Source organism: Micromys minutus (assembly GCF_963924665.1).
Source record: "Micromys minutus genome assembly, chromosome: 32".
NCBI classification, from domain to species: domain Eukaryota; kingdom Metazoa; phylum Chordata; class Mammalia; order Rodentia; family Muridae; genus Micromys; species Micromys minutus.
The window spans coordinates 11,861,466-11,886,473 of NC_137967.1; the positions used below are offsets into that span (position 1 = coordinate 11,861,466).

A 25,008-nucleotide genomic window follows, 5' to 3' on the forward strand; every position below is an offset into this window, starting at 1 on the left:
TATTAAGTTTATGTGCTTTTGTGTGCTTATGAGGTAGGGTTGAGCTTTCCAGGGCACATCTGTGGAGATTAGGAGATAACTTGTGAGAATTGGTTTTCTCTGGGTCCTGGGCACAGATCCCAAAGTACCCTTTGCTGTTGTGGTCTGAATGAAACACCCCCCCACACACACATTAGGCACATGTATTTGCAAGTTTAGTCCCCAGTTGATAAACTGTTTGTAAAGGATCAGGGAGTGTGATTTTGTTGAAGGAGGTCGGCTACTTGAGGTAGGCTTTGAAGATTCAAAAGCCCATATCAGATTCTCTCTCTCTCTCTCTCTCTCTCCTGCCTGTGGATCAGGATGCAAAACTCCCAACTACTGCTCCAGATCCATGCCTGCCTTCCTGCAACCATACTTCCTGCCCTGACGATAATGGACTATGTCCCTGAAATTGTAAGCTAAACCCAATGAAATACTTTAGTTTTCCATGCTCATGGTATTTCCTCAGAACAGTAACTAAGATAGCTGTTGAGTCAACTTGCCAACCCTGTGTTCTCTATTTTTTAAACAAAACATTTTTTTGTATATTTGAAATATTCAGTAAGAAAACTCACATATTTATTACAATATATTGAAGGATGTGCATTTGTGAAGCTATTTAGACACACATAAAGACACACACACCAATGTCTTAGGAATGTGGATTGTTGAATAACAGTTATGGCTGGTTTTAATTTATTTGTATTTACATTCCTCTAAAAATTCTTACACAGTATGCATTACTCTTACCTAAAAAACAGAAAGTTGTAAAAGTAGTTTTTGGTGAGAAGAATCTTTTATCGTAGGACTCGTGGGAACATGGCTGAGTGAAGTCGTTTTCTAGAATCCCCCAGTGAGGGGCTGGGGGCGTGGCTCAGTGGTAGAGCCCCTGCCTAGAATCCCCCAGTGAGGGGCTGGGGGTGTGGCTCAGTGGTAGAGCCCCTGCCTAGAATCCTCCAGTGAGGGGCTGGGGGCGTGGCTCAGTGGTAGAGCCCCTGCCTAATAGTCTATCTCCAGCACAGCTGCCCCTACCAAAAATAAAATTTTTATAAGAAAGTATTTTGTCCTAAACATGTTGTGGCTCAGCTCTGAAGACTGATCTTACTTGGTTTTCTTAAATAAGTTCTTCCCATTCATCCAGCATTTTCTGCTCTTACTGCAAGGTGTTGGACTCATAAAGCCTGAGAGGTCTACCACACACTAGCGAATTAGGCCTGTGCTGGTGTGGACAGCCCCAAATGTGCTGTCAGCTTGAGTGGGGGCGCCCCAGGCTTCAACATGCACCTGCCAGCCTGTGTCCAGAAGAGGGCGCAAGTGAGTTCAGCAGCGTGTGTGCAGCCTTAAGATTGCTGCATTCAGGGCCACAACCAAGGGCCAACCTTGTGAGCGCTCACACCCAGAAAGAAGAGCCATAGGGCTTTCTATCTGGGATTCTCAGCTGCAGCTGGGGCCTGCTTAACCACATTACTGATTTCTAACTGAGAGAGAGAGAGAGAGAGAGAGAGAGAGAGAGAGAGAGAGAGAGAGAGAGAGAGAGAGAGAGAGAGAGAGAGAGAGAGGTGAGGGGGTAACATCCTTGGCTGTAGATGGAACCCAGGGTTATATGTACATACTCAGTAAGCCCTCTACCACTGGGCCACGCCCCTAAGTCCCTCACCAAGAGATTCTAGGCTGGGGCTCTACCACTGAGCTATAGGTATGGCCCTTAGTGTTTTGAGACAGAGTCGGACAGTGTGGCTCAGGCTAGTTTTGAACCGACTATAACACCAAGGCTGCCCTTGAACTTGAAACCCTCCTGGCTCAGTCTTGCCAGAGCTGAGATTACAGGTCTGTGCTGTCAATCTCAGCAAGTGTGGTTGTGGTTTTGAACGGTGGCTCATTGGAACTGAGGGGAGCCCGAACAGGTGAGGGGCAAACACTGGATTTGGGAGACTTTTGATGAGAATGTTAAAATAACAACATCACAGTATTACTTTGTAAAACACTGGTTACATGTTGAATATTGATTTGACAAATGCTGATTATATATTAAAATGACACTATTTTGACCATATTTGTCTACAGTGTATCAAGTCTAATTACTTAATTAATTTTGTTAACACTTATTGTTACTAAGTGTGTGTGTGTGTGTGTTTGTGTGTGTATGTGTGTGTGTGCAGGTTCCTACAGAGGCCAGAAGAGAGTGTCGGACCCCTCTCTAGAGTCAAGGTAGTTGTGCAGCTACCAGTGTGGCTGCTGGTCCCGAACTCAGGTCCCCCACAAATCCAGAAACGCTCTTAACCAGGACTCACTAGCCCCGATTTCTTTACTATTTTTGTCTGTTTGTTTTGGTATTGGTGTGTAAATGTAACACCTCACACGTGTTTAGGACATGTGTGCCGTACCACAGAGCTACACCCCAGTCCTGCTTTTACTTTCAGTATTTCCCTATAGCCTCCCATGTGGGGGTCACATGACATCTCTGTCAGATAGTCCTGGTTGGAGAGGATGTGCTAACGGTGCAGATGCGCATGCTCGACCGTGCCCTCCGTCGCTCTGAGGAGTGAGTGTGCATTTTGTCCGAAGCGGAAGTGACCAAAGGGCGAAAGAAGACCACGGCGACCGTGCCAGAGCAAACTACGTTCAGCGCCATACCTGGGGGCTTGTGCTGAGGCTCAGATTCTCCGCTTCGGGACAGGTGGCTTTTGAATCGAATTTGTTTTATTAGGAGTGTAATTAGTCATGCATGTGTGTGTTTGTTCGTGTATAGAGATGTGCGTGCAAGTGTGACCGGAGGCCAGTGGTGTGAGATGGTCCCGAAGCTAGCAGGAGTTACAGGTGCTTGTGCGCCGCTGACATACATGGGCGATGGGAGCTGAACCCTGGTCCTCTGCAAGAAGAGGAAGCGTTTTAACCGCTAAACCATCCGCCCACAAACCCACCCCATTCCCCCATCTTCTTTTCTTGATAGAAGGTTTTATAGTGGCCCAGGCCAGCCTCAGAGTTGCTCTGTCATCTATAGGGAAGGCTGGTCTCGAACAGCTGATTATCCCGCTCCCACCTCTAAAGGACTGGAATTCCAGCTCTGAGTCACTGTGCCCAGCTCAGCACCTCACTTTTCACCAGCTTCCTGTCCACCCCCGCCCCCCATGCAGCCTCAGAATCACAGACTGCATCTGGTCTTCCTGACCCGTTAGAGTCCCATTACCTGGCCCTGCCCGGCTCACTTGGGTGTGGCCACTCACAGTGACTCATAACTCAGGAGGCAGAAACACTGTTGGAATAGGGAGCTCTAGGATAGCCTCGGCTACAGAGTGAGGCTATACCACAGACTAAACATCAGTGTCAGGTGGCACGAAAAACGGACAAGAATTGCACTTAAAAATATGTATTTTTTTCCAGGCAAGAAGATGACCTTAAGTCCTGTTGTATCAGGCCCCCAGACCTCTTAGCACAACTATCTAATTGATCAAAAGTACCATTCAGGCTGTAAAGCCCAACATGTGTAAAGTACCACCTACCAAAACCAAAACAAAGACCATTAGTTTTGAGACGTCTCTAAATACACCAACCATGCCTTGTGGCTTCTGTAGCTCTGCTTCTGGCTAACTGTTCTTGTTAACTGAAGTACGCCACCTCAGGATCTGCTTTTCGTGTTCACAAATTCACACTGACAAAGGCTTGGGGTTATAGCAGCATCCAGAGCACCAAGTGTAGTCCCTGGCTGACTAATAAAGACTTTCTATTGGCTTAAACTTGAGTCCAAGGAGTCATCTCTGGTGGCTACTCCATGACACTGTCACGTTGGTAATCAGTATTAACCGTTGAAGCCACAGTGGCCAGGGCAAACCACACTGCCCTCCCTGTGGGTTTGTTTGATGAGCAAGGAGAGTTCTCTTTGTATTTGTCTGTGTGAGAATCTCTCCTAGAGATGCTTGGAGAGAAGGGATGGTAAGACATCATAAGAGCGGATGCAGACGCAGGACTCCGGGGATCCTCTGAGTTTTGGATTCAAACAAACACCACTGAAATCCATCTTGGTGAACCAATGAGTTTTGTTGGGGCTACTTACAGTAATAGGGGTGAGGGGCTGCTTACAGCAGTTTCATCAAAGTCCACCCCAGCTCACAAAAGCTAGGAACCTGGAGCTCACTGTACAGCCTGCAGGTACTTCAACTGGTTGGAAAGTGTTCAGTTAGTCTGAGACTCTTCCAGGCAGTTGGGGGGTCACTGGTAGCGTATCTGGTCAGCTTCAGGGACTTCCTGAAGTTACCTGAGTTGATCACTTTTCTGTTGAAGGAGCTTGCTTGCAGAATGCAATGTTTCAATCTTGGAGGAAACGGATATACAACAGGGACAATTACTTTACAACCCTCCCCCATTTTTCGAAACAAGCTCTCTAATGGCAGTCCTGACTGTCCTGAAACTTACTCTGCAGATCAGGCTGGTTTCGAACTCACAGAGATCCACCTGCCTCTGCTTCTGCCTCCAGAGTACTGGGATTAAAGGAGTGAACTTGGCCCAGTTTACCCTCATGTGTTTGTGCGTGTGCATGTGCGTGCGTGTGTGTGTGTGTGTGTGTGTGTGTGTGTGAGTGTGTGTGTGAGTGTGTGTGTGTGTGTGTGTGTGTGTGTGTGTGTAATATAACTTCTTTCATGAAAAGTACGGCACTCTATTGTGGAAGAAAGAAGTCCACGCTCACCATCTTCAGTCTGCACTCTGTGCAGAGGCCCTGGCATGAGATGCTCGTGGGAGTGTGAATTTGTGTTTCCAGTGAAGGATACCTTACCTTTTTATCCCTCTTGGTTGCTATTTCAGATTTAGTAGCTGGAAGGACACCAAGGAATTTTTTTGGCACAATTATTTTGACTGCTATGATATTAATGATTCACTAATTGAAAAAACAATAGCCTGGCACCTCTTTGCAGAGGGAGTGAGTCCCTTGACAAACGCGCTGTTCTGAGACATCTGCGGAGACAGAGCACCTCCCATTGCGGTGGGGTTTGTTGTTGTTGTGATTTGTTTGGAGGGAAACAAGTCTTCAGAAGTAGAGAGAGAGCTGGTCCTGGTGGCACACATGTGCCTTTAGCCCCAGTGTTTGGGTGTCAGAAGCAGGTGGATCTCTGAGTTTGTGTCTGGCCTCGTTTGTCTAGAGAGTTCCCTGACAGCCAGGTCTGCGATCCACCTGTAGGACTACACACCTCAGGAAGGCAAATGGAGATTTGCATGTTGTAGGTGGCCGTGGTCGTCACTGTGCTCTGTGGACCGCTGGAGTCTTTTCAAGTTGAAGATCTGTGCAAGTCCTCACCCAGGAAGTTCATTAGGGCCTCGTTCCCAACTGCTCATGTGCTCTCTGGCTATAGAATGACGCTTGATTAAGGCATGCACGCTGGGTTCTAAACATCTCCTGTTCTTGCACAGTTACCACAACACGGCCTCATGCCAAGGACTGTGTAATTTGCGGCTTGTTTTCTGTCACTGGGCTGGAACTGGGCTGGGCTTGAAATAGCTTTGAATCATGCTGGTATCATACAAAGGTAAGCTAGTCCAGAGTCACCGAGAATCCGAGGATGTACTGGGCCGAGGGAAGGAGCTGGAATAGTTCTACCCTCCAGGTGCAGCCTGGTGATTTGCCTGACACCGAACGGTGAGGGTTTTGTCCTACAGGGACTGGTTGGTCTGTGACTGCACGTCTATCTGTGTAGGGAAGAAACTAAAAAATGAGGGTGCGGACCTTTGTATGGGGACGTGGAAGGGTGCTGCCAAATGGGACAAGCCATGTCACTGTTGAGCGTTAGTCCGTTTTTGTTGAGCGTTTTCAAAAGCATCAGGCCAGCCCCATAAGGACAGATGCCATATGGCCCAGTTAGATGCGATATGGACACTGGGATGCCACCTGCCAGGGACCAAGGGGATGAGGACTTATTGTTTAATAGAAGTTAAAGGACATGGGGCAAGTCCCAGGGAGAGATGGTGGTGAGGTTGCTAGTAATGTGATTGAATTTTTAAGCATTATTTCTATTCTTGAAAATAATGTGTATGTGTGTGCATGTAGACATGGGCCTGTAAATGCGGGCCTTCCGGAGCTGAAGTTACAGACAGTTGTGAGCCACCTGACATGGGTGCAGGGAACAGTCCATGGGTTCTCTGGAAGAGCAACAAGTGCTCTCAACAACTGAGCCACTTCTCCAGCCCTGTGACTCAATTTTTTTTAAAGAGGTATTTATTTTTATTTCATGGTGTGAGTGCTTGTCAACATGCATGTTATATGCAGCCTTATGCATGCAGTATCCAAGGAGGCCAGAAGAGGGCATTAGATTCTCTGAACCTGGTCCGGTCCCTCTGTATGTTTTAAATGAAACACGAACTTAGACAGCGGTCTAAGAGGGAGAAACACGGAGGTCTAAAGGAAGAAGAAAACAAGAGAAGGTAATCGGGAGACATTAACATACACTTTGTGTTTTCTCATATTATACATTTTCTTTATCTAATATATATGTATCTAGCATATATATGAAATATATATATACACATATATACACATACATGCATACATACACAAATACATACAGGCATGCGTGCACACACGTACACATACACGCATACATGCACATATATGCATACATGCATACATACATGCACACATGCATGCACATATATGCATACATACATGCATGCATGCACACATGCATGCACACATGCATGCACACATGCATGCACACATGCATGCACACATGCATGCACACATGCATGCACACACTCACACATACATGCACAAATACATGCACACATGCACATATATGCATATATGCATGCATGCACACATATATGCATACACTCACACATATGCATACATACATGCATACATGCACACACACATGCACACACATGCACACATACATGCATTCACTCACACATATGCATACATACCTGCATACATGCACACATGCTTGCGCACACACACATGCATGCGCACATACATGCATACATGCATACATGCGTGCACACACATGCATACACACATACATGCATACATGCGTGCACACACATGCACACATGCACACATACATGCAGGAGTATTGGGGAGGAGAGACCAGCGAGGGGAGGGGCAGGGGATGAGAAAGATCCCGGTGAATAAGAGCAGTGAATAATGATGCACACAGAAACCCCACAGTGTAACCTGTTGTTCTGTATCCCAACTGAAAAGTTAATTAAAACATAGAAATGAAAACTCAGACAAACAGGAGATGGAAAGGATTGCTGAAGTGACATTAGCAAATATAAAAACCGTTGCTCTCGGGTGGTCCTTTCGTTCATTTTATAAACAACAAGCACACTTCAGTTCTGTATCCAGTGAGCTCACCCGGGCCAGCCCGTGAGCCTTAGAGTCAGTGGCTACCCCATTCCTGTTTAAAATTCAAAAAGAACCTGCCTCCCAGAGGCTGCCAAGCATCTCTGTCTGGCAAGTTTAACTTAGAAGCAAATGTCTACTTCCCTATCGCTTCACCCAACCCCCTATTCCTGTAGCTTCCAACTTCCCCAGTTGGAGGTTGGAGGCCATTTCTATCCACGGTGGGGCCACTCCCTTCCCTGGCCACCGGGCGGAAGTCTGTGTACTTTCGGGGGCAGGGTGGGGTGAGGAGGGCATGGTGCTGGGGGTGGTTGATGGAAGCCTTCACAGCAAAACAGGCACCAGCTTGGCATTGGAAAGGACCAGACACTGCCACTCCGGGCAGCTGTTTCACCGTTGCGACCCCAGCTTACAGCTCCCCATCTCAGAGAGGTCCTGATGGCACAGGCCCAGGAGCAGGGATTGGTAGACCCCGTATTCACTAAAGACAGAGAGAACAAGCCTGACGTGTGTGAGCACTTCTGTATACGTACAAGTAGCCTCCTACTGCACATCAAACAAAGCACCCCCATGCTTAGTGGCTGCTCTATAGTTTGTGGAATCTGGACACGAGTCTGAGATTAAGGTGGTCTCCAATGGCTCCACACGGGGAAGGAGCCACTCCCAAACTCACTCCAACTGTTGACCAGACACTTCCTCTATCTTCACCACGTGGGCTGGACCACGGGACAGTTCACAGTGTTGCTTTCCTCAGGGTGAGCTGCCCTGGGGGTGAACAAGAAGAGAGCGAGGGAGGGCAGCCGAAGATGAAAGATTCGTACACATATACACGTGCTTCCCTCCCGCCCTCTCCCAGTACTGAAAACTGAACCCACGCTAGGCAACACGTTACCACTGAAGTATGCTCACAGCCCCTTGTTGGCGGATCCTGAGGCAAGTGCTCCTGTTACCCAGCTCATCACTGCTGGGCTCTAGGTGAGTGCTCTACCATTAAAGCCACCTCAAAGGGTCTTAATCAGACAGTGGAGGCTCTATTCCCTCAAGTTTCCCCATCCATCTTGCCAGCCTTAGATCTCCATGGTCTTCACTTGTGTCTCCGGCTCCAGGTTGCCTCCACACACAATGTTCGCTGCCATGGAAACGGCAGGGTTAGCTCACCTTGGGGAATCTTCTCCACTGATCACTTAGTGAGGTGGTGTACTGGATTAGATGGACCCTTCCCAGATCAGCCCTATCTTAGCACACGTCTGAACACTCTTGGCAAGGCTGGGGGAGGTTCTTGATTGAAGTCTGGAGTTGCGCTCAAACCAAGATACCCAGGTGTTTACACTCGATGACAATACAGGCCTCTGTGTGTGCATGCATGCCTGTTTAGGTACATGCATGTGTGAGTGTGTGCGTCTGAATGATGCTCTTAAAACACATTTCCTCTTAGTATCCAAGCCTATATTTTCAAATTCGTGCACAGGATTGAAAGGAAAGATGATTTTCTTGCAGCAATGGGGTTCAGAAAGATGACACCTTAGGTAATTGGGTTTGCCAATGAAGTGTGATAATCTGAGTTTGATCCTTGGTACCTACACAGTTGTCCTCTGACCCCAATGGGCGCCCGTGACATGTGCACACAAAATAAATAAATGGACTAAAAAAATGCAAACAGTGGCTTTAAGAATGTGGCTAGACGCACTTGGCCACGAATGTTTCTGCAGGTGCTCATAGCTAACTGGTGGTCTGTGGCCTGAGCACGTCACATGCTGACCACAACTCTGCTCTGGGCCTTGCCCTTTCCCACCCTGCAAGACTTCTGAGTGACAGAGACACTGGGAACCTGCCCTAAGTATCCAGCAGCCACCCAGGAGGCGGCCCTACTCACAGCTCACATGGAAATAGAGTTGGAACCCCATATGCTGCGAGTTTGCCTTTTTAAATTTTAATTTTGTGATGGTGCTAAGAGACATAGAACATGACATTTTAACCCCCCCTTTAAAAACCTTTTATTGGTTCTTTATGAATCTCACACCATGCACCCCAATTCCACCTGTCTCTCCCTCCCTCTGATACTGGCCTACCATCCTTGCAACCTTCCTATCAGCAGAGAAAAACCCCCTTTAGGAAGCTGAAGTGTGTCACAGCGTGACCCTTTTCTTTATTCTTCTTTGCTTGCAAATGTTCATTGCAAAGATTCGTTGGTCTGGTTCAAGGCTTCTTCTGGCTTCTGCGCCTCTGTCTATACTGGACTCTCACTGGGAGTCCTCTTGGATATGCTGTTGTTGGCCCGTGTCATGGAGGTCCTGTAGTTTTGGATCTGTAGGGGGGGTTTCTTCATGCAACCCAACGGGATAGGTGCTGGGGTGGGCCAATTCAAAGCCCTGGTGAGGGATGGGGCTGGCTGTGTCCAGCCCTCTGACACCAACCTGCTCCATGCAGCAGCCCAGACCAGGGGTGTCTGCTTGGTCTTTGGTGGTAACAAACCCTGCTGCTGCAGAGCTATAGACCCAGATGTGGCCCTGGTGGCAGCCCAGGCCAGGACCCCACCATGGTCCCAGGTAGCGTCCCTAGCTACTCACATCGGACTGCTCCTCTCTACCCTCCAGTCTCCAGTCCTGCCTCCTCATTGTGCCCACACCCCTCTGTTCTCTTTTGTTTCTATACCTCCATTACTCGCTCCTTTCAGCAGCCCTTGGGGTCTCTGAGTGTCTGCGGTCATCCCGGGAATGGCCTCATGAGTGCTATGCCCTGCTCATGCATTATGGCACAGGGAAGGGGTCATCTCAGGCACGGTCTGTTTCCTTCCTCTCACTGCTTGGGGGCCTCTGCTGTGCTGGACTGGTGGTCATCTCAGGCTCCTCGCCTGGCCTGCCAAAGTAGTCCCTTGTGAGGATCGCCTGTTTTGGACTCACTCCTGCCCGAGGCTTGTTGTCCTAAGTGTGATTCTTCTAGTCTCCAGCTTGTCCTCAGCTTGCCTGGTATCATCTCAGGCTTATTTTTATCAGGGAGTGTTAGGCTAGGAACCGTTCAGATGTCCGCAGGTCAGAACACTGAGTGTAGACACTGCCTCTCTCCCCTTGGACTCCTACTGATGCTTATGTCACACAGCAGACACACCTGCTAGTGGCACCTGAGTCTGTTCTAGGCAGCTCCCTGGGATGGAGTCATGTGACACTTGTCTTTTGTGATTGGCTTGTTTTACATGGGTAGCGCTCTCAGGATTCATCCATGGGGCACCGTACGTCAGAATGTCCATTTTTCTAGACGGAGTATGTTCCATCCCACAGCCCCGTATGCCACACCACAGTTGCTCACTCATCTGCCAAAGGATACTTGGATTGCTTCAGTGATCTATCAATGGTGAATGGTGTATAGGAGCCCCTTCTTTAAACTCCAAATATGTACCCGGAAATGGAATTCCTGGCTTACATAGTATACATGTATACATGTGTGTATACATATATGTATATATTCTGTGCCATTCTTTTTTCTTCCTTTCTTTCTGGGATCATGGTCTTTCCACAAACGTACAGATTCCTCTTCCTGGATCATGGGCTATTTTGCAATGCTATGTGTGATGCTAGCATGTGCCACCAAGTATTTTTTCCTGCATGTGTCTATGTGAGCCACACATGTGCCTGATGCCCCAGGAGACCAGAAAGGGCTCTCAGACGCCCTGGAATTGAGGGTGTAAACCAAGGTGGGTGCTGGAACCGAACTCAGGTCCTCTGGAAGATCAGCAAGAGTTCTTAACCGTTAAGCTGTCTGCCCCCTCATTATCCGATTTTTAAAACCCTTTAACATGCCCTGGGAAAGTCTGCTCTGCCATAATCCCACAAGGCTTAGGAAAGAGAACAAGAAAGCACAGAAAAACTCAAGAGTTTCTCCAAAGAAACACTTTTGGTTCCTGCACAGTGAACATGAATTTATGAATGACGGGGTCCACAGCTTTCACTAATGGACTGTTGTCCCCCTCAACCTTCCTAATCTTAATGGGTGACAGTGCCTATGAGGGCACGCACACAAACTCAAGAGCATGGATGTGTGGAAGGTGGAGCTCACCCGAGCTTGGGGAGCCTCCTTACCAAGGGGTCTTTGGGGACCTTTGGTTTGGTATCAGTTTTAAAGAACGGCTGACCTCAATTGACCCCAACCCCTCAATGCTTCTCCCAAGTTTGTTCTGGGTTTTGCTTCTCCCGGATCCAACCCCTTGGTTGGCAGGTTGTCTCCAGAAGACGACAACTGCACGCTTGGAAAACATACGTAATGGTGGTTCCCTGGAAGACGAGGGGGTTACTGAGCCGGTCAGAAGCACAGCTGGGTATCCAGAGTCTTCTCCCCACAGAGGCGTCACTTTTTACAAGTGAGACACTTTAGAGACAGGATGAGACAGATGAAGAGGACAGAGGGCCAGCAGGAGGAGGGAATTCTCAAAGCAAATCACCCAGGAACACACTTGCATTAGGAATAAGTCAGGGCCCCAGCCTTGGGCCTCCACGCATTGTCTTGGTCCCCAACAGCCCGTTCCATGCCACCCCATTTCGATCTCCCTCTCTTCTCCAGCACAGTCACCTGGCTTCGGGAAAGAGACTAGATCTTGGGACAGAAGGGCCAAGGCGAGCGCTGCCCCGGGACCATAGACGCAGTGCCAGCCCTGATCCCAGGGCCAAGGTTCAGAGCTACAGGAACCCGGCCGGAGCCGCGTGCGTGGAGCTGTCCAGCACCCCGAGGCGGGGCGTGCGCCCCCCCCCCGGCCCGCCCCAGCCGCCTCCGCCCGCCCTGTCAGCGCCACTGCGGCTCGGCGGGCGCGTCACGTGGCTGGCGCGGCGCGGCCTCCCGGCTCCGGGCTTAGGCTAGGGGCCAGCCGGGAGGACGGACGGACCGATCGACGCACCCTCGTTGGCACCGTGCGGCGCAGCGCGGGCGGCCCGGGGACCGACGGGCAGGCGCGCCGGGGCATGGGCGCGCCGGAGGTCTCGGTACGCAGGCCGGGCTGGGCGCGCCGGCCGGGGCTCGGGGACAGCGGCGGGCGAGGGTCCTCCCTGGTGCCCGGCGCTGAGCCCCCGCGGGGCCCGTGACGCCGCGGCCGATGTGGCCCAGCGCGTTGCGGGCCTGCACCGTCGCCGCACAAAGACGCCGTCGCAGCCGCCGCCCGCACCCGGGCCGCAGCCGCCGCGCCAGCCCTAGCCCCAGGCGGTGTCCCGGCCGCAGGGCAGCCGGCGCCCGCGGGCGGCCCGCCCCGGCATGGAGAAGCGCGCGGCCGCGGGGCCGGAGGGGGCGCCGGGCGCCAGGGCGCCGCTCGCAGTCGTCTGCCTGGGTGAGTGGGCCGCGAGGGGCCGGGCGGGGTACGAGGGCTTGGAGCTCGCATTGCGATGGCTGCCAAGGAGGGAGACTCCCACAACAGTGGAACCCCAGGCCCGGAGCTGGGGGAGGAGTGTTGGGGGGCGATAAGAATGCTGGCCTTGGGCTTCTGGGGGAGGCTGGGGTCTTCCTATCGCTTTTCAGCCCGGCCGGCCCGAGCTGTGCTCTGGCTTCCAGAGCTGTGGACAAAGGCCTTGGACTACTGCTCCCTGAAGAAGCAACCGTTTCCTGCCCGGAGTCCAGGGCTGGCCTGGGAGCTAGCCAAAGATAGGGACTCAGCATGGGGGCTGGAGGTCCGGTGGGGGGGGGATTGCGGGGAGGGGGGGAAGGCAGATGTGAGAACTCATTTTCCCATTGTGTCTTCCCAGACCCAGATGATCATAGGCCGGTTCAGCCCTGATGGGGATGAGTCTGTTCCGGGGAGGGCCAAGAAACTGCCAGGACTGGAACCTGGGTTAGAAAGGCTAGTTCCCTGACCAGAAAAAATTTCTGTCCTCCTTCCCAGAGCCCATTGCAGGAGAGGGGAAGGAAGGAGTTAAATCCCCAACGCACATGGCTCTTTATTTACCTTGATGAAGGAGGGAGGCCCTTAGAAGAGCTGGGTCATTAGGGGACACCCTGTGATATCACTGTTGAGGGCCCAGGAATGTGATTGCTTAAAAACACTGAAACCAAGTTGTGAGGGCTGTGGGGGCTGCTCTTTCATTTTAAACTGTGACTCTCATGTGGTCCCCAGGAATAGAGAGGGTGTGTGTCTGCCAGAGGAGTATGGCACAGGCTAGGTGAGCTAATCTAAGCCCAGAGTCCCTGCTTCACATGCTGCTGGTGGTCATGGTGTTTGAATCCTGGCTGTTGTTTCCCAGGTGGGCATGGCAGACATGAGGGCTTCCTTCCTCAGGAGATGTCCATGTCTGAGTCTAACAGAGCCAGGATGTCCTGGGGGTGCGGATGGGGTGCGAGCCCTTGTTTCTCCATCACTTCTCCTGAAATGAATACCTCAATCAGGGAGGGGGGGTACTCTGGTCCCTGGGAAGTTAGATTTGCTTCTCGCTTGGTCTAGACTCTGTCTCCGCCTGGAGCCAACTCAAGCAACGGACATTCCTGTTGAGGTGGGCACTTACTGCGACAGAGTTAGGAGAACTCTGCCTTTAGGACAGTGGTGTGCAGGGAAGATGACGGTATTGTCACCCCCAGATGCCCATCGAAGGAGGAAGTCCTTCTAGGTGGCAGAAGGCTGCTTGAAATGCAGTGCTCTTGGGACTGAGTTTCTGTGATGGGCAGCCTGAAACCTGTGAGGGAACCACCAAATTCTGTGGCACAGGTGTCATCGTGACACAGGATGACACAGTCAAGCTAGCACACTGCTGTCTCTGTCCCAAGACCCTCTGAGCTCCTCCAGAAGGAACAGCCATGGGAGGGAGAGTCCCTGGCAATGACCTGGGCTATGCCAAGTGAGAGAAAGAGGGGCTGCCTTAACATTTTCAGCTGTGTTGTCTTGTGTTCAGCCCAGATATGGGCTCTGAATTCCAAGAGCTACTGTCCCCTACTGACACCTCTTCGTGTCTTCCACAGTGAACCTCTTTCTCACTGGGAGGCTCAGCAGCGCAGTTCCCGCCTTAGGTGAGTAAGCCCCTTTCTCCTGCCCTCCCTGGGTTGGCAACCTCTGAGGATGTCTGTACCCCATAGCCAAGAGCCAAGGTTGGGAAGACCCTTATCTGTGTGTTTTTAGAGCATCACAAAGGAGCTGTCGGTCTTGAGAAAATTTAAATTTAGTGGTATCGGTTACTTTGGTAAAATAGGTGGAATGCCAAGACTACCTCAAACCTAGCCATTAAGGTCCATTGAAGCAATGATGCTCAGAATCTTGGTCAATGAACTGAGATGCTCAGAAGGGACCTGGTGCTCTGTGGCTTGGTACCAGGCAAACGAGCAAAAGCCCTGTGCAGCTGATAGATTGTGCCTCTTGTGGGCTAAGGGGTTCCTTAGGGACACTGGATGCTCATGTAGTAAAATAGTACCTGGAGGTATAATGAAGAAGAAGAGGAGGAGGAGGAGGAGGAGGAGGAGGAGGAAAAAGAAGAGGCGTTAGACTTTTTAAATTTTTTATTTATTTATTATATATAAATACACTGTAGCTGTCTTCAGACACACCAGAAGAGGGCATCAGATCTCAGTATAGATGGTTGTGAGCCACCATGGTTGCTGGGACTTGAACTCAGGACCTCCGGAAAAGCATTCAGTGCTCTTAACCACTGAGCCATCTCCCCAGCCCAGAGTCAGACTTTTAAGACTGGTTTGGTGGTATAGGCTTGTAATTCCAGTTACTCAAAAGACTAAGGTAGCAAGGTTGACATTATGGCCTGCCTAGGTTACAGAGTGAGTTAAAGGAAAGCCTGGATAACTTTGTGAGACTCTGTCTAAACATTTTTTAAAAGTGCTGGAGCATCTGCCTAGAATCCCCCAGTGAGGGACTGGGGGCGTGGCTCGGTGGTAGAGCCCCTGCCTAGAATCCCCCAGTGAGGGACTGGGGGCATGGCTCGGTGGTAGAGCCCCTGCCTAGAATTCCCCAGTGAGGGGCTGGGGGTGTGGCTCAGTAGTAGAGCCCCTGCCTAGAATTCCCCAGTGAGGGACTGGGGGCGTGGCTCAGTGGTAGAGCCCCTGCCTAGAATCCCCCAGTGAGGGACTGGGGGCGTGGCTCAGTGGTGGAACAGTTGCCTGGATTCAAGTCTTCATGGGTTTGGCCAGGCTGACTTAGGATGAGGGGAAGGCAGAAGCCCCAGCTTTCACTAGAATTTCCAGGAGAGAGGCAAAGCGATCAGGCAAACAGCTTTAACAGCTTAGAATGGCCAGTTTGGGTAATTGTGGAAGCGAATTCTAAGGCAGACTCTGGTAGGCTAGTATCTAACCCTGGGATGCTTCAGGGCAGAGAGGGTATTGGCTGGTGTGTGAGGTTCAGGAGGATGGTGGGTAAGAACACAGCCCTGGATCTACTGCCCTCCACGTGAAAGGCTTGTCCCACCCTTCATTGAGGAGGGGTACCACTCTTTGGAGAATTATTAGGTCTGATATTGGTGAGGTGGGCGACTGAGGTAGCTTGCTCTGTCATTAATACACCAAGTAAACCTCACCATCTCTTTGCTCAACATATGGCCATCTTCAGCAAACCCTAAAAAGATGTTTTAGTGCCAGATGTGGAGTTACATGCTTGTAATCCTAGTACCAGGGTGGCTGAGGCAGAGGGATTGCAAGTTCCACACCAGCCTGGGTTATACAGAGAGACCCCGCCTCAAAAGTAAGTCAGGGTTACCAAAGTCCAAGTGATTGGTAAAGACACATTAAGAAAAGGTGCTTGGGGGGCGGGGGTCAGCAAGGTTGTGTGACCCCAAGTCTGGGGACCTGGAACTTATTATCTCTGTGCCTCAGGCAAAGCTGGAGCTATGTGGGGTTTTGGATTTTATGATGTCACTGAGCCCACTGGGGCTCAAGTGGGTAAATCTGTCTGGTGACCACAAGGAGTGTGGGGGAGGGTAGGCAGAGGCGTAGGGAAGACATTCACAGGGGTCAGTTGTCCTTCCTGTCTAGAAGACTGGGCTTCTGTCTCTCATACTTTTCTCTGTATCCCAGCTCTGTGGTTTTCTGCAGCTGGGCCTCCTCTGCTGACCCAGGCTGGCCCAGGGCCCTGCCATAGTCAGCACTGACCAGCCCCACCCTGCCTGACGGACTGACCACAAAGGACAGCCCAGTTTCACATCCTGGTTCCAGGAAAGCACTGGCCGACCGGGTCAGGTGTCTTTGGTGCGGGGAAGTGGGCCGAGAGGCGGTTGGTATCTAGCAAGCTTGAACCAGAGACCAGTCCTTCCGGTGCTGGTGGGTGGCTGGGCATTCCAGATGTGTGCCCTGGGTTTGCAGAAGCTATGCTTGAGAGATGAGAGTTAAGGCCCTGCACACTCTTCTTACTCACCTCCAGAGGAGGTTGTTCACACAAAAGATGCCCGTGCATGGCGCCTTGATTTGGGGAGCTAAAAGAACAGCTTGCCTGGCAATGCCAAGTAACAGGGTCGGTCCTCGTCACCCTAAAATCCACCTCTGACCCCTCAGGCATTGCTGACTTTCTTCTCCCTGGCCCTGGCAACCCCTCCAACATGGGCCCTGTGACAGCATTTCCAAATACCTTCAGTATGTTTCTAGCATCTCCCAGCCCTTTCTCGGCCCACACCAGATAGATTTTGGTGCCTCAGCCTATCCCTTGTTCCTTCTGTGTCAGGCATTTCTTGGGTCAAAAGACCTACCTCCTGAGTCCTGCACCACCCCTTTCCTCCCTGTGATCCCAGGGTAAAGTTCACACATCTTCTCCTTACTTAGGCATTTGGCCAGCTGCCTGGGGATGAGGGGAGCCTGGCTTCCTGTTGTCAGGTTACTATGGCAGGTTGTCTAGGTTACTGATAGCCCCTGGAAATCAGATCTACAAACTGTGCTGCATCAGGTCTTTTCCCTGTCCTCTCCGGGGGATTTGACAATGCTTTGGATCCACAACTCAGGACAATGCCTATAAAACTACCACCCATCCCTTTCCTACTTTGCCATGGAGAGCTCAATCTGTTAGGGCAAAGGCTGACCCCCACCTAAAGCACAGACACCCCAAACACCCTCAGGGCTCTCTCCTATCCCAGCATCCCCCAAATGTAGTCCTGCGGTCTCTGCTCTGACCATCATCAACCTTTATGCATCCTGTCAAAGACTCACTTCCCACGAGACATTCCTGAAGACTCCTCTGCCCCACTGGTCTGTCCCATTACATGACTGTCTGCCTCAAGAAGGTCACTTGCTAAATGTTTTAACCATTGCAAGCAACCCTGCACTGACTGTTTTCCAGACGGATGAGACCTATCCATGGTGGGTGTCCTTCTACAACAATACGTATGGTCATGACAGCTTAGGTCTGGGCCCCAGGGTGGAGATGAAGCTGCTGTCATAGAGAGCTAGGTCTCTGGGTGTGTTAGCCAAGCTAGACACAGCTCCAAGTTTATTGCCAAGTGGTATCTAGACAAGAGCCCTTCGTGGGGCTTCCAGAGAAGATCGATCTCCATCTGGACGTGGTGGTGGCTGTAGAATCATGACCCAGTACTTGGGACAACTCCAGAGAAGAGAAGACAGTTAACAGTGACACTCTGTGGGGGTTAATAGAAAGAGGGTCTGTGGAAAGGTTGGGCTGGGCTGGCAGTGGTCCAGGCATCTAGACAGACAGGCCACCTAAACCCTGTATAAATGGCCGGATGTGGTAGACAGGGACAGGAAGAGAGCAAGATGTTGATTTCGAATCTTGATCAATTCTGTGTACGAGGAAGAGACACCCCCCAATCTCACTGGGCTCTGCCTACTCAGGAACCACCCACCCTGCACTTCAAGAAGGAGAAATTCTCCAGGTCACTTCAGGTGGATGCCTAGGTCTCCAGATTCCCTAGTTAGTGGCTTTATCTGCCAGCAGGAGTCAGGCCCAGGCTGGGCCTACATGTTCTCTCGAGATCCTGGTCTACTAGCTTTAGCTCTTGTTTCTTTGGTAAAGCCCTGAGACTGGAGAGGTTGCATCTTAGGGCCATGGAGAGGTTGCATCTTAGGGCCATGGAGAGGTTGCATCTTAGGGCCATGGAGAGGTTGCATCTTAGGGCCATGGAGAGGTTGCATCTTAGGGCCATGGAGAGGTTGCATCTTAGGGCCATGGAGAGGTTGCATCTTAGGGCCATGGAGAGGTTGCATCTTAGGGCCATGTGTGAGCATCAGGAGCGAAGAAACTGGCTCATACCTCGCTAAGCTGGGACTCTTGATGCTATAAAAGGCGAAGCTCTGAGGATGGCCACCTCCACATTAGGGATGAAGATAGCCTTCCTTACCTCCCTGTTTGCCCTCCCCCTTTTCCTTCTTCTCCTTCCCATCTTCCCTCCCCCCTCAAGTCTCTTTTCCCTTTCTTTTTCTATCTACCTATCTATTGGTCTATTTATTATTTATCCTCCCCCCATCTGTTCTTCCTCAGGGTCTCATGTAGTTTGTGCTGTTCCAGAACTTACTATGTAGCCCCAGGATGGCCTGAAACTCAGGATCCTCCTGCCTCAACCTCTCGAGTGCGAGTATTATAGGTGGATGGCAGAGTAATCACACCCTCTTTGGAAGCTCAGAAGGTACTAGACTGACCATCAATAGGCCATGCTGGGCATCCACTATATGTCAGACATTGTGCCGGCCCCAAGCCTGCTCTCTTATGGGGACTTGCCATTAAGCAATTTCTGGATCAAGAGGGAGGTCACTATTGTGACAGAGGCTGAGGAGGAAAGGAGGGGCAAAGGTTAGGAGCTCCACTGCGGGTAATCTTGTGTGTGGGCTTCCCTATGAAGGGGACCCACAGAGCTGAAGCTGAAAAGGAGTGAGGGGGTTGGAGGTGGGGAACGGTTCTCCCTTCCATGGGAGGGATCTTGGGCAGGGATACAGGAGATACAAGGCTGTTTGGTAGACAGGGATACGGATGCACAGGGTTGGAGTGAGGTCCCCCTGCTGCAGCGACTCTGACTCAGGCCAGTGTGCGAGAATTCAGTTTCAGAGGCAACATGACAGATGCCTGTGGTGGAAGGATGGGGATGCAGACTTGGAGAAAAGAGTCACTCTTTGCTTCCTGCGCCTTGTTCTTCCATCTGTAAAGTGGGCCTATCCTTTGTGGCAGGTTGGATAAGAGAAACCTTTGAGGGTTGGCAGGGATGGAGCCAAGGGATGCAGCCATCTCTCACTCATGATGGCTAACGATGCTTTATCTTCATCCCCGATGTGGCTTACAGTTGACACTCTGTAAATGCTTTCGCACCCAGGACCTGCAGTAAGGCTGAGCCCACCGAAGGATCAGGTAGATCCTGCCCCTGCCTCTTGCTGGATGTGTGCCCGGGAAATTATTTACCCTCTTTGAGCTTCCACTTCTTTATCTGGTTAGGTCATCTACCTCCAGTATTTTTTTTACATGTATTTAGATAAAATCCCAAATTTAAAATTAAAAAAAAAGATTAATGTTTTACCTATGTGTGTGTCTATGTCTGGAGGAGGAAGGATGGTATACATGTGTGCAGGGGGTCAGAAGAGGGCATTAGATCCCCTGGAGCTGGTGTTACATGGAGTGGCCCACAGTGGGTGCTGGGAACCAAACACTGGTCCTCCTTGAAATCAGCAAAGGCTCTTAAGTACCAAGCCGTCTCTCCAGCTCCCAAATCACAATTTTGTTCGAGGTGAAATGAGACGCAGTCTACACTTGTGGCCAGGTCCCTTCGTGTCACCAGGGATTCTACATAAGTTCTGTGAGCTTTCATCCCCAACCTGTGAGATCCACAGGGAAGATTTTCAGTCTTGCCTATTTATGCCTGCTATGTGTATAATAACTATGTATCAGGTGACAAAGTCCCTCCTTTTCCTGGGGGCTCTGTTATTTTAAAACATTTATTTATTTAACTATATGTACATCTGTGTATACCTGAGCATATGTTTATGCGCCATGTGGGTACAGGGGCCCATGGAGATCAGAAGAGGGAACAGATCCCCTGGAACTGGAGTTGATTGTGAGCAGCTATGTTGCTGCTGAGAATTGAACCTGGGTCCTCTGCAAGAGCAGCAAATGCTCTTACTCACATATCCATCTCTCCAGCATCCCTGGGCCGTGCTCCACATGGGAACATGGGAACTCTAATTAGACGGCCTGTGCAGACTTAAGTGCCAAAGGCATACGTTCGAGACATCCACTAAGCCGAGGTCTTGAGACCTCACATTGCATGCGCTGGATGCCAAGGGGAATTAAAAGTGTCTTGCTCTTAGCCCTGCTGAAATGGGGGCAGGACAGGTGCTGGACACACAGGATCAAGGCTCCAGTAAACCACAGGAATAGGGTTACACTGCCTTAAGTCTGGAGGGCTCCTCCTTGAACCCCACTCACCCACAGCTTCCATGAAGCTTGAGTTATGAACTGGTTGGGTTTAGTGGAAAGCCACCAGCAGGGGCACTAGCATAAAACCTGCCTCCTACCCAAAGGTGGGTAGACATTTCTCAGCCTTCTCTCCCAACAGCTGCCTGCAGTGGGAAGTTGGAACAGCACACTGAACGGCGAGGTGTTATCTACAGCCCAGCCTGGCCCCTCAACTACCCCCCAGGCACCAACTGCAGCTGGTACATTCAAGGTGACCGTGGTGACATGATCACCATCAGGTGAGAAGAACGTCTCTGGGACATGTGTGTATGCCTAGCAAGTGTGGAGGGGCACACACCTAGGGGTGGACAGGTGTGATGTGTACTGTGTGTGACAGGTGTGTGGGTATATGGACACAGTTAGGAACGGGTATCTGAGAGACCTGTATGGCCACGTGTGAGCTGTAAGCATGTGTGTGGATATGAGCATATGACCGTTTAATTGAGCACATCCTTGGTCAGGTGCTCTGAGCTGGGCTCTCTTCCTCTGTTGATTCTTCCCTTTTTGGTCCCCAAAAGGGAGCCTTGGGTGCTGGGGGTGGGAGGGATCTGGCTACTTGAGGTAGCAAAGGTTTCTGTCCTCTACCCTGCAGGAGTGGCTTAAGGCTAGGGTGCCATGGAGCCCAGGTCAGGGTTTCTGCAAGGACCTCGGTGGTCCGTTGGGAAGGGATCTGTAAGTATAGGCAGAGGGAAACAGGATGAGGTGCTACAGGGTGTCACAGTAGAGCTAGAAACCCTGACCTAGGTGGTCACGGGGACATTTGGCTGGGGGTGGGGTGGGTCATTATTAGTTCTGTTTCCCATACTTCTAAATGCTGAAAGCCAGAAGCCCGCCTCACCCTCCAGGTCTAACGACTGTAGCTCTGAAGGACAGGAAGGGGGACAGGCCTGCTCTGGTTGCTATTGCTCACAGCTTCAGTGCTAACATTTCACCCGGGCAACTTGTCACCAAGCTGCAGCATCAAGTAACCTCATGGGCAGAGCCCCTCCTTCAGGACACAATCCTGGGGGTTTGTGCTGTTCCCGTGACACAGGATGAGAGGGATCAGAGTCTTTGGTCACCACCCTTTAAGGGGAAACTGCCAGAGGGATGCTGACCCTCTTGCACTCCGTTTTGAGATGGGAATGCTATCTGTATGCTAGTGGGGCAGGGAGCGGTTTAGGAGCTGGACCGATGGATGCTGCCCATGGATGTCATGATTCCTCATGGACCTGGGGTGGGGACAGAGCCAGGCAATTTGGGAGACCAAAGGAGGGCTGCTAAGTGGGACCCAGCTCCATCTGATGATGAGGACCCCCCCACCCCCCCCCCCCCGTCTGCCTATCCGTCCCTGTGATCCTCTCTGTCCCTAGTTTCCGAAACTTTGATGTAGAGGAGTCTCACCAGTGTTCCCTCGACTGGCTCCTGCTGGGCCCAGCAGCTCCTCCGCGCCAGGAGGCCTTCCGCCTCTGCGGTTCAGCCATCCCACCGGCCTTCATCTCTGCCCGTGACCACGTCTGGATCTTCTTCCATTCAGACTCCTCCAGCTCCGGCCAGGCCCAGGGCTTCCGACTCTCCTATATCCGAGGTGACGCCAGCACGGTCTTCCACTAGCCCCAGTTTTCCCACAAGGGGAAACTTTACCAGCCCTGCTAATCCTAGGATGGGGGTGGGGCCGATGTCTGGTGGTGCCCTATCGACCCCACGTCGCTGGACGAATCTGCCCTCAGCCCAAACTCAACTGAGATACTGAACCTAGCTTTTCACCCATGGGCTTCTTCTGCCCCATCGGTGGTCCCGCCTCTCTGTACAGAGGCCCAGCTGGGATTGAACCCATTCGCCTGCTCTCAGCCTCAGACCCGGTGCTGGAAGGAGGCTCACCCTGTGTCACTCTTTGTTTCCAGGGAAGCTGGGCCAGGCATCCTGCCAGACAGATGAGTTCCGCTGTGACAACGGCAAATGCCTGCCTGGTCCTTGGCAGTGCAACATGGTGGATGAGTGTGGAGATGGTTCAGACGAGGGTAACTGTTCAGCACCTGCCTCAGAGCCACCAGGCAGCTTGTGTCCCGGTGGCACCTTCCCGTGCAGTGGAGCCCGCTCCACGCGCTGCCTGCCCGTAGAGCGTCGCTGCGACGGCACGCAGGACTGCGGCGACGGCTCTGATGAGGCTGGCTGCCCCGACCTAGCATGCGGCCGGCGGCTGGGCAGCTTCTACGGTTCCTTCGCCTCCCCAGACCTGTTTGGCGCCGCCCGTGGGCCTTCGGACCTTCACTGCACGTGGCTGGTGGACACGCAGGACCCTAGGCGTGTGCTACTGCAGCTGGAGCTCCGGCTGGGTTACGATGACTATGTCCAGGTGTATGAAGGCCTGGGTGAGCGTGGGGACCGTCTGCTGCAAACGCTTTCCTACCGCAGCAACCACCGGCCCGTGAGCCTGGAAGCGGCGCAGGGCCGCCTCACTGTGGCCTACCATGCTCGCGCCCGCAGTGCTGGTCACGGCTTCAATGCCACATACCAGGTGAAGGGCTACTGCCTTCCATGGGAGCAGCCGTGTGGGAGCAGCGTCGAGGGAGACGACAGCGGCACAGGGGAACAGGGCTGCTTCTCAGAGCCTCAGCGCTGTGATGGCTGGTGGCACTGTGCAAGCGGCCGGGATGAGCAGGGCTGTCCAGCATGCCCTCCGGACCAGTATCCCTGTGAGGGCGGTAGCGGCCTGTGCTATGCACCTGCCGATCGTTGCAACAACCAGAAAAGCTGCCCGGACGGCGCCGATGAGAAGAACTGCTTTTCCTGCCAGCCGGGCACCTTCCACTGTGGTACGAACCTGTGCATCTTTGAGACCTGGCGCTGTGACGGTCAGGAGGACTGCCAAGATGGCAGCGATGAGCATGGCTGCCTAGCCGCCGTGCCCCGCAAGGTCATCACCGCCGCCCTCATTGGCAGCCTAGTATGCGGACTGCTGCTTGTTATTGCCCTAGGCTGTGCCTTCAAACTCTACTCCCTGCGCACGCAGGAGTACAGGTGGGCACCGCGTGGTGGCCTGGAGCCCCGGTTCTTCCGTTTCCCCGGAGAGAGAGGATAAAAAAAGAAATCTCACTACATTCCGGGCTGTGGGTTGGGTCTGTTTCCCGATACAGGAGGACTGTTTCCGTGCCTGCATGCAGGGGTCTGGATGGAGGGGTGGGCTCCCTAGATCCTGCTCTTAGGTTACTCTCTTATGCTTCCCTTCTGCCCGTTGCTTTCAGGGCCTTTGAGACCCAAATGACACGGTTAGAGGCAGAGTTTGTGCGGCGCGAGGCTCCTCCATCCTACGGGCAGCTCATCGCACAGGGTCTCATCCCTCCGGTTGAGGATTTTCCTGTCTACAGTGCATCCCAGGTGAGCCCCCATAAGTATGCGTAGGGGGACCCGCAAGGACCAGGTTTTCTTTCCTGCTGGACGTCAGAGAGCCCCCAAGACTAGCAGGCCCAGGGGCAGGCTAGAGCTAGGCTGATTGGAGATGGGTAGGAGGTGGGGGGAGGGAACACAGCCGGATGGGGAAAGCACAGACCAGTCCCTGGCCTGGAACTGGGCATGCTCAAGGTTGTTCGATGGTTCTTGAGCGGCCTGGTCCCTACCGTAGCTGCTCCCCCACCCTTAGGCTTCAGTGCTACAGAACCTTCGCACAGCCATGAGACGACAGATGCGACGGCATGCCTCCCGCAGGGGGCCATCTCGTCGCAGACTGGGCCGCCTCTGGAACAGGCTCTTCCACCGGCCACGGGCACCGAGAGGCCAGATCCCTCTGCTCACCGCCGCACGTACCTCACAGACCGTGCTGGGTGATGGGCTCCTCCAGGCAGCACCAGGGCCTGTCCCAGACCCCCCGGTGCCCAATACAGACACAGGCAGCCCCAGGGAGGCTGGAGATGGGCCTCCTGGTGGCTCTGGCCATTCACCGGAAGTGGGGCCCTCAATGCCGCCCCCGCCCTTGAACCTGTCAGACCCAGAGTACCGGCCAGAGGACAAGGAGCTAAAGGCCCGTGCGGACCCTCTGGAAGACAGCCCAGCCCCTGTGGACACGCCTCCAGAGCCCTGCTTGGCCCAAGAACCCCACCCCCAGACTCCCATTGCCAGTGGCACCCAAGATCCCCACACAGCAGAGCCACTGGGTGTTTGCAGGAGCCCTCCGCCAACCTGCTCCCCAATATTGGAGGCTAGCGATGATGAGGCCCTGCTGGTCTGCTGACCCATTGGACACGCTGGTGACTGCCACAGCCCCGCTTTGGAACCAGAGAATACACAGTCATTTCTACCCTGCCTCTGCATTCTTTCTTACAGAGACCCACCTAGCAGCCCCAGT

The 25,008-nt window shown here is 52.3% G+C and overlaps 2 protein-coding genes across 3 annotated transcripts in view; both read left to right on the top strand.

Annotated features, from left to right (window-relative positions):
* The window catches only part of WDR88 (WD repeat domain 88), a gene marked incomplete at both ends in the record, with an annotated part of 58,270 nt that extends 45,853 nt beyond the window's left edge, over positions 1–12,417 (top strand). The window contains one exon of the mRNA XM_080908211.1: positions 12,004–12,417. Within this exon, the coding sequence (XP_080764337.1) occupies positions 12,004–12,417 (414 nt within the window). The remainder of the gene's footprint in view (positions 1–12,003) is intronic.
* Positions 12,216–24,960, top strand: LRP3 (LDL receptor related protein 3). Of its 2 annotated transcripts, XM_080908934.1 has the most exons (7): positions 12,216–12,656; positions 14,273–14,320; positions 20,788–20,926; positions 22,040–22,254; positions 22,571–23,687; positions 23,912–24,044; positions 24,307–24,960. In XM_080908934.1, exons 1-7 carry the CDS (start codon positions 12,584–12,586, stop codon positions 24,892–24,894), a joined length of 2,313 nt encoding a protein of 770 aa, XP_080765060.1. In that variant the 5' UTR covers positions 12,216–12,583; the 3' UTR covers positions 24,895–24,960. The 2 variants fall into 2 exon arrangements, with proteins under 2 accessions (XP_080765060.1, XP_080765061.1); XM_080908935.1 differs by lacking the exons at positions 12,216–12,656; positions 14,273–14,320 and adding an exon at positions 19,514–19,586.
* Positions 24,961–25,008: the final 48 nt, after the last annotated feature.

Bases quoted from the DNA above. Each gene is read 5' to 3' on its own strand.
- LRP3 (XM_080908934.1), top strand. From the start codon at position 12,584: ATGGAGAAGCGCGCGGCCGCGGGGCCGGAGGGGGCGCCGGGCGCCAGG. The intron at 14,321-20,787 runs GTGAGTAAGCCC...CTCTCCCAACAG, and splicing joins CAGCGCAGTTCCCGCCTTAG to CTGCCTGCAGTGGGAAGTTG. The intron at 20,927-22,039 runs GTGAGAAGAACG...CTCTGTCCCTAG, and splicing joins GGTGACATGATCACCATCAG to TTTCCGAAACTTTGATGTAG.